This window comes from Cydia fagiglandana, chromosome 22 (assembly GCF_963556715.1).
Source record: "Cydia fagiglandana chromosome 22, ilCydFagi1.1, whole genome shotgun sequence".
NCBI classification, from domain to species: Eukaryota; Metazoa; Arthropoda; class Insecta; order Lepidoptera; family Tortricidae; genus Cydia; species Cydia fagiglandana.
Window position 1 is genome coordinate 4,547,105 of NC_085953.1, and position 9,738 is coordinate 4,556,842.

Consider the following 9,738-nt stretch of genomic DNA (forward strand, 5'->3'; position numbering starts at 1 on the left):
ATACTACACTATTTATAGTGTTTTTATTAGTATTTACCTCTAACAAAATTTTGGTGGTAACTACTGGGAATAAAAATTCCCAGTAGTTACCACTAAACCCAGTTGGTGGTAACTACTGGGAATTTTTATTCCCAGTAGTTACCAGTGGTAAAAGGTGGGAAAAAAATTCCCAGTAGTTACCACTGGTAACAACTTGGTGGTAACTAGTGGGAATAACCCTTCGGTGCAACCGACCCTTACTCTAGTGACATGGTAAAATAATATATTCCGCCTGGTACTCTCTTCCGACCACGTGACTGACACAAGCCCACGTCATCATGCGACAGCGCTATATGATAATATGCGATAGCGCTATATAAAGTGGCAATGTTATTGTGACGCAGGCTTGTGTCACTCTGGGAAGAAGACCATGACTTATTAGACTATGCTCTAGTGATAAGTCGATTATTGGACAAGCGTGAATTGAAATATGAATAACTTTAAATGCGTTGTACACAGTCACCATCAGATATATCGGAGCGGCTAAGGTGCTCACAAATATCTGAACACGCCTCTATGTGTGTTTAGATATTGTGACCACCTTGGCCGCTCCGATATATCTCATGGCCTATGCGTATGCATAATGGCTCCTCCACTCCGGCCGCCGGCCACTCCAAGGGACGCATCCCTTGGAGTGGCCGGCGCTGGCCCATCGTGTAGAGGAGCCATAATTGTACTTACCCGTGGCACAACCAGTTGGACATAGCGGTTGGACCACGGGTCGGGAGAGTGCGTAAGTGCCTCTGATGTACAAAAATGTAGGCTTTTAGGTTCTTGGCTGATGTCAAAAAGTTTAGTTTAGTTTGTTTAGAGACCAAATTATAGGACTGTATTGATTTTTGATGGACGAATCCGAGGCGAGTGCTGCTGGTAACTTTCTATAGTGTTTTGTTTGAAATTTTCACCATGCCACCTTGTAAAGGCTGTCTTTGAATTTTATCCACAAGAGTCGCAACGTAAATAGATGCAAATTTTGATGAATATGATATTATATTATTATTAATATCATTAATTTGGATTTGATGTATAATTATGTTATACCGTTCGTATTTTCCTCGCGTTGGTATGGTGAAAAAAATTGTATTTCATTTGGTTAACAAAACATGTTTAACTCTCGTGCTTTGAAATCCTGGCAACGCTCAAGATTCCACTTTTCTAAACTCACGCTACGCTTGTGGTTCAATTTTGGAATCTTTCGCTCGCTCGGATATGAATATTATAGCACGAGAGAACAACAACTTTGCCTCGCTGTGCATTGTGTAACAAATACTTAACTATTACCAGCTAATACTGTGTATTTAAGTTTTAGTAAATTAAACACCAAAATTATTTAATAGATAAGTTTTAATGATCATTTTCTCTTTAGCATTTAAAAAAAATAATGTTCACATAAATTCACGGAAACACAATCTGGTGATTTAAAAATAAACGATGAAACCTATACACAGTTAGTTCCATTGTATATCTATAATTTTTATATACTTCTACTTATGTAAGTATGTGGAAAATAACATAAAGGAATACTGAAATCGTAGATAATATCGTGGAGCCGTCGCCCACTGAACAATAACAATTTGATTATACAAAATTTGAACCTTAATTTTAAAAATGGCGGATACCCGGAAAAATGATGACAATTTCTCGAAAGACCGATAAAAGTGCCTCTAGTCATAAATCCGAGAAAATATTGCCTCAGGGCTCGACGATAAGAAACTATCTCACATTAAACAATACACTATTTATACGTCTACTGAAGTAACTTCTGAACTATGGATTATATTGAGTCGGGCGTAAATACGCCTGTTACATTATATTTCACTATAATACGGCCGTAAGGCTTATGTTAACACATTCTTTTTATGTACAATGCCTTACCCGAGTGGCTGCGCTGCTCAAAACTCGGGTATTATGTACAAAAGCGTCAATAGTTCAATACTGCGCAATGCCTGTTGGATTTAGACCTATCTCGGCCAGAATCAACACATTTATACTATTATTACCGGTATAGTGACTAGACGGTCCCCGAGACAAAATTGGGGGACAAAATCTATTATTTACACAATTTACTTTTACACTATGAATACCAAATTCACACTAAATCAACATATTCTCTAGTTAAACCAGTTTAAGGAGCAGCGTCCACGGAACGCAAGCGCAGATTCGACTACGGTTTGGCACCGATCGTTTTTTTAGAAAAATCAAGTCTCAAAAATAAATCGCAGTCAGACGTACGTTAAAAATCATTTTGTGCAGTTTTCCCTTGGAAGTTGGTAATCAACTTAAGTTGACTTAAGCTACGGTATGATACAGTTATCGGGACGTACGGATGGATGAAACGAGACACGCTGAGCGAAAAACACGACTACACGTAAAATTAAAGTTACATTTAATGCGTAAAGGAATAAATTCACAATGAGTATGGCCCGTAATCACTATCGGAAACGCTTACACTAAAATGGAGGTCACCTATAGAAATACATTTTTATACAAGTACATATCAATACAATATGTATACGGATATATTACACGAAGGAAATTTTAACAATCAAACACAAAAGTCTCACAAATCATTCGGTACGCGCCGTTAAAAAAAATAAGATACCCTATTTGAACTGACCGGCGACGAGACATCGCGGAAAATCATACTTTTAACATCTAGAAATCGACCACTTGAACTTAAAACTAAAACATCAACAAAATAAATCACTCACCGGATCCGCCGCGAACGGACCTAACGCTTACTTACATATAAAAATTATATACAAAACAATTCAACAACTTTATTATATTACAGCTAGAAAAGAGTCGGAACCTCGCGGTTGAGATCGCATATCAGTCGAGCGGAGACCGCGGCTCAGTTGTCGGTGTTGAAGTCCAGAGTGGGTTTCCGCTGGCGCGGCTTCTTGGGGCGGGGCGGCGCGGGGGAGGGGGAGGGGGAGGGGGAGCCGTTGCAGCAGTGGCAGCCGCGCTTCACCACGCCGCGGCCGGACGCGCGGCGCCGCAGCTCGTGGCCGTCCTGCTGCTCGCCGGCGCGCGTCTTGCCGGACAGGCTGCGCGCGCCGCCCGCCGCGTGCTGCGCGCGCGCCGCCGGGTACGTGCGCGGCGGCGGCTGCGCGTCGTCGGCCGACGACCCGTCGCCGCTGTCCCGGCCCCGCGCCTCTTTAATCACGGAGTCGAGCCTCATGTGAGCGCCGACGCCGCTCGAGTCCGTCGAGTTGGTCTCGTCGAAGGACGGACTCTTGCAACATTTGTCGCTGTCGCTGCTGAAGTCGAGAGGCCGCCGGCTCTCGGAGCGTTCGGAGGCCGAGTTGGACTCCCAGAACAGCTCGGCGTGGCGCTCCGGGCTGGACCTGTCGTCGTCTACGTCGGCCATAGACTCCAGGGTCGCATCTCTGGAACTATCTTCGGCGATCATTTTCGCGTCGTCGCCCGCGATTAAATTATCAGGTTCGTCGATGAGGTACCTGGCGTCCCTTTCTCTCTTATCGTCCTCGTAGCAGACTCTTCTGATGACTTGGGTGGCGTTACCCGAGGAGTGGACTATGGCGGACGTCGTGTTGGTCAGATGTAGTTCCCTGGAGCCTGTGAGGATATTGTCGAACCTGGTCAAGCCGTCATCTTTTACCAGGACGGAAGAGAGGTTGATGTCATTGTTGTGGGAGCTAGGCATGGAGTTGATCATGTTTTCTATCTCGTACTTGACGCTGTGCTCTGGAGCCTGTGAGATGACGGTGGCTTGAGGAGCGGTCATTAGCACGGTGGCTGGCGCGCTATTGGAGTGGAATATCGTTGAAGTGATGTGGCGGCCTTTGATCCCGGCTATCGTAAAGGGTTGCACCTGAAATGAAACAATTATATTTGTAAAACCATAATAAAATTATTATTATCTATCTAACATAAGACTGGCTATCCCTTCGTCGGCGCAGACAAGCCCAGTAAATAGGTTATCTCACCTCTCCTTCCGTCGGTTCGCTGTGGAACGTCGTATTGGGATGTGACCTCGCGAACTCCTCCTGATCCAGCGCTATAGTGGCGCTGCCGTCTTCGCTGACGGCCACTATGCCGACGTCACCCAGGCCGAGGCTGACGTCGATCTCGCGCGGGATCAGGTGGTCCGTGGCGATTTGGTCGTCCATGTCCGGTTGGGGTATCGAGGTTTGGAGGGGTTGAGCTGAAGGGAAAAGACAGTCATACTATCATTTTCAGCAGTCTACCCTATAGATGCGTAACTACGGACACAGGCCTCCTCTCTTTGTACCAGTCACCACACGGGATCGTTATGCCATTTAGGGTTCTTGCTAAATTGGAAATTCTATAGCGTAAGTATTGATAACCAATTTAGCTAGGACCCTCAATGGCGCAACAATAGCTCCGCTATGGTACAAGAGGTTTTAAGTAGCCACACTAGCTATCCCAATTGCCAATTTGAATTACTTTTCCAATTATCTCACGCTATTTTTAGGGTTCCGTACCCAAAGGGTAAAAACGAGACCCTATTACTAAGACTCCACTGTCTGTCTGTCTGTCTGTCCATCCGTCCGTTTGTCACCAGGCTGTATCTCATGAACCGTGGTAGCAAGACAGTTGAAATGTTCACAGATGATGTATTTCTGTTGCCGCTATAACAACAAAAACTAAAAAGTACGGAACCCTCGGTGGGCGAGTCCGACTCGCACTTGTCCGTTTTTCCGAAAACATGAGATACTTACGGGTGTGCGAATGATGTTCTTGGTTGTGCTCATGAGCAGGTGAGTTGGCAAAAAGCAGCTCCGCCTCGGGGAACAGCTCTGATGCGGAGGGGGAGTCCACTCCCAAGTCTTCGCACTCCTCCGATAAAGATTTCTGGAAAACGAGACGATACATAAATAAATACATGTGTCAGGTGTTACTACATTTTATTAAGAATATACAGGGTACATAAATAATCATACAAAAGTAACTTAAATATATCTAAATATTAAAATATTTTAATCTAAAAGGCCTCCGCGGGCTATACCGAGTGCAAAGATGCCCATTATACTTGCCGCGTTACCAGGTGTTAGGTTTTATACCCCTTTTTGGTTTGGTGGCTTTTTGGTTTGGTTTCGTGGTAAACTTTAACTCTAACCAATTTTATGAATATTTGTAGTTTTTAGTTAAGTATACTCTTGTATAGTAATTTTAGTTAAGTTTATCACGAATAAAATACTTGATTCTGATTCTGATAAAACATTGGTGATTATAAATATACTGATTAAATTTTTCACGATTTTCACAGACTATTATTTACTTTACGGGACTTAATCGCATATACTTAAAGCTTAAAATTTACCTTCGACGTTTCGAAGACGGCATTGTCCGCGTGGTCTCGGAGAAAGACTGGCTAAAATTGACATCAACATTTAGCTGCGCAAGTTTTTAGAACTACCCTCATTTCAACTTGAACGTTTTGCATACTATTGATGTAACTCGGTATAGACATACAACACGCTTAAAGCTTAACTATAAGCCATTAGCTGGATCCACATAGAGCGAGCAATGCGCGCGAGGCAATTTCCTCGCGCACAAAACTGCCAGTGCAGACATGCCTCGCGCGCGCCCTGGCCGCGTGTACACTGGCCGTTTTGTGCGTGAGGAAATTGCCTCGCGCATATGCTCGCTATGTGTGGAGCCTGCTATTAAAGTAAATAATAATAAGTAGGTATACATTTAATATGTAATAAAACTTACTTGTAATCTCAACTCGTGTTCCAGTATAGCGTACTTGTGCCTCAGGGCCGCAGCCGACACGTGGGCAAGCCTGTGTTGCCTCTGCGAACCGTCTTTCTTTTGCACAACCTACAAATTATAATACCCATTAGTCCCGAGCCTTTGTTTTTAATTAAGCAAGTGTCACATTAGACATGTATGTACAATAACTGTACGTGAAAGTTTGTAGGTATGGCAGTTATTTAATACATATAATGCAGTTGGAAACTGAAAATCATGGGTTAAATATTTTGTTAATTGCTCCCTAATGTGACACTTTGAGAGCTTATTTTTTTATTATTTTTGTATAATTTTGTCTTTTTTTAAGTCTGATGCCCTGCCTTTGTCTTTTCAATTAACATAACTGACCGAGGACTGGACCCAAGCGGCGCGCGGCAAATTGAATGCCTTTCATACATTTGGTCAAGCGCAATGTATGGCCTTGAATTGTCGCTGGCCGGTTGCGTCCAGTCCGTGACCTTAATATTAAAATATGAAATCAAAAACAGAGGCTTTGTAAATACAAAAAATGCCCATTCAGTTGTAGGCGATTTACATCAAACTTTTAGAAGCGGAGCTCTAAGACCTTGTTTAAGTTTGATTTTGTGTTTAAGCACAAAGTGAAATGTCTATTCCATGTGGATTTTAAAATTATAATAGCAAAAAACTATGCGCCTTGGTCATTTTGCCAATAACTCAAATAAGGTACAGCATTTTGTATCTTTGGATTATGTCATTGGCTGAATGATCGACATATGTTTTTATTTGTTTACATTATGTTAAGATCCGTATGAAATAGATTATAGAAAATATCTATAATCTAGGCCTTATGTGCAAGGCCTATCTATAAACAAGGCCTTACGAGCTTCGAGAACTGAAACATGACGATGACCGCGACGAAGCTTAAAGCTTTTGAACTTTGAACATGTTGATGATATTAAATAAAATTAATTTGAATGACACATTAATTTAAACTAAATGACTTATATAACTAGAGACATAATTAGATTAGGGGTAACGAACGACTAATGAAATATACCGTACAATGAAGATCTTTAGGATGATTCTACAAATTTATAGTTTTGCCAACAATAATATTATAATCATAAAAATAAATACATTTCAAAACTAGGCGGATCCACACAGAAAGAGCCGCCTCGCGAAGTAATTGCCGCGCGAAGCAGCTTGGTCTATGTAGACGTGCCTCGGACTCGCGGCCCACATCTCGCTTCGCGCGGCAATGTCTTCGTGAGGCAGCACGTTCTGTGTACGGCCTATTGAGGTGCAGAAAAGCCTGCTGTAGAAATTTTGAATTTCATTCATTTTTCAATATAGACAAATATTGTTGGCCAGACTATGAGTTGTTATTCGATTTTAAATATTAATAAATAAATAAATTATATTATAGTACAATTTTACGCATTTTTCTTCTCACCCGGAACGGGAGCTATTCCTTTCAGTAGCCAGTAGCCAACCGAGCTACATATAGGAGACAATTGTTTTGTTTAACAGATTAGGAGTGACCAATTAGAGGCCAATGACCTATTCTATTGTAGGTACGTAATACATAATATAGCATTGGTTTAATTCATTTTTTTTGTTTGTAATATATTTTGTAGAATCACCCTAAACCAAGGATCATGCACGATAGTGATGCAGGTTACTCGACAATGGGAGAACCTCGACCAACATGCAAAATAAAGACATTTAGAGTTGAAACACTAACTAATCCACGTAGGAAGCTTAACCTGGTCAGAACTTCAAAACAACAACTAGAGACAAGGGCGAATTAATAAAAGTCCTACGACGGTTTTGAGATCGTCGAGTGTGAGGATGCCTTAAGTATTTTGGAAGCGACACCGAGCTATTTCGACACTGGCTGGCACATATTTATTGACATGACGTTACGTCAACTTAAATCACAATTTTAGTGAAAAATATGAGTGAATTGTGATCTGCACTAAAGTTTCGGTAAGTGCTCGTATTTATGCGTATTTCTATAGAAAGCAAGCTGCATAGGAGAAAATGTGGGCTGGCATTTTGTCCGTATAAACGTTACGATTTTTAGGTTCATTCTCGACTATTTCATCCTAAAAAAAAAACGTAATAAGGCGCTTCACACAATGCTGCGAATTCCCCCGGCAAGAGCGACAGATTTACCATTGCACTTATATGTAATTATAATTACCTACATAAGTTTGTTAATAAAACCCGGGCGGTACAACACTGAGGAGCAGAGGGCCTACCACAAAACATGAAAATCGAAAATTCGTTATCTGATTTTCTATCACTCTTGCATATTCGAGCGATAGAGAGAAATTTAGATTTTCGTGTTTCGCGGTAGGCCACCAGATCTAGGAGTAAGTTATGAATCGCCGTACAGAGTAGGTAAGCTCTTATTTTAAGCTGAGTTTGTATTTCACATATATAAAAAAAACAATCATATTTTAAATTTACTGACCAATCATCCTGTGTTTGTACCAATTTGTACTACAATTATAGATTGGTTCCAGAAATCGGGGCAAGCGAACTGTTATTTTAGTAACATTTGGACTCCAACTCGTAGTCCGGATTTTAACGCCAGTTAGCATTTATTCGTAAGCGTTTCCAGAAAGCGATGTCGCGTCCAAGCGCACTCAGGCAAACTAACACCAAACGAGAGCTGACAAAATAAACGTATGCGTGCAGGAGCTAACTAAAGAGGCTCGCTAAATGACTCGTTTACACGCCCTGCCCTGCCACTACCGACAATGTCATTATAACACTTTAAACTCTCACGTTTTGTACACATAATTAATTACACAAACGGGTCTACCGCGATATAATTTCATTGTCAAACCACACCACACCACACGTGACCACAGCTGGTGCAACTCGGCTGAAACGTCGGAATTAAACGTAAAAACAATGAAATTATATCGCGGTAGACCCGTTTGTGTAATTATAGTTCGTAGCTTTGTAACAGAGCCCGGCGGCTAATCCTATATATTGTCTATTGTTAAGTAATAAAACCGCACGTGCTACTTACCTGCAAAAAAAGGGTCATAATTATTCTATTTGGCACCTGAGCGCGGGCTAGTCCAACGCTCAAAAAACCAGTGTAGGTGCGCTTTCCGATTACGCATCTCGATGACACATTTTAGACTGGTTCTGTAGTGTTCGACTCGCCGGCACTGAGTAACCGAAGTACTGTACTTTTCATGCAGGTGGTTGTGGCACGGTTTTGCTTAACAATAGACAATAGGATTAGCTCGGGCTCTATTAGAAACCTACGAACTATAACAATGTCATTCATTACGAACTAGAAATAGTATAGCTTGTATTCCTTTTATCGCGCACTCCTATCCTTAGTACCGCTAGTGTAAATTTCGTTCAATAGCGTGACGTGACGTACGCTTTTTGCATGGGCTTTTGAGTTTCCAAAACGTCCCTATTTCAACGTCCAAAATCGCAGCTACTATTTCAGTGGCAAGAGAGGACAGATAAACGAGCGGGCCGATGATAGTCGGATTTATCCTGCGAAAAAGACTTGATAAGCGTTAATCTCTCTCGCAAGTGATTAATGCTTTAGCTTATTTTTATCACGGGATAAATCCGACCACAACACGCCATCTGATCTGAAGGGGCAGCGACGGCTCTACGATATATCACCTGGTAGGCCTTATCGTCGCAATCGGACGGGTCTATATCGTACGCGCAACGCGGCGAATCGACGGCGTATGACTTTTTCGAGTCTACGTCGAACATCTTATCAAATATCCTTTGCGCTTCCATATCGGGACTGTATCGATCTGGGATCTGATCCTGTGGTTGCAAAATTTGTGTCACACGAGTTTTACGGTAGCTCAGAATTGTGGAATCATCAGTAGTCCTAGTCCCATCAGTCTCAATTATTTATTAACCATTATACTATAAAATTCGTCAATAGATCTTTAGACATTATAGAGGCTTAAGAATTGAATTGACATTAGC

At 41.8% G+C, this 9,738-nt stretch overlaps 1 protein-coding gene across 1 annotated transcript in view; it reads right to left on the bottom strand.

Annotated features, from left to right (window-relative positions):
* Positions 1 to 1,365: 1,365 nt before the first annotated feature.
* The window catches only part of LOC134675561 (uncharacterized), a 51,905-nt gene continuing 43,532 nt past the window's right edge, over positions 1,366 to 9,738 (bottom strand). Inside the window, exons 13-17 of the mRNA XM_063533841.1 lie at positions 9,418 to 9,570; positions 5,749 to 5,856; positions 4,749 to 4,881; positions 3,993 to 4,210; positions 1,366 to 3,877 (exon numbers count right to left, since the gene is read on the bottom strand). Of these exons, the coding sequence (XP_063389911.1) occupies positions 2,894 to 3,877; positions 3,993 to 4,210; positions 4,749 to 4,881; positions 5,749 to 5,856; positions 9,418 to 9,570 (1,596 nt within the window). The 3' untranslated portion in view covers positions 1,366 to 2,893. The remainder of the gene's footprint in view (positions 3,878 to 3,992; positions 4,211 to 4,748; positions 4,882 to 5,748; positions 5,857 to 9,417; positions 9,571 to 9,738) is intronic.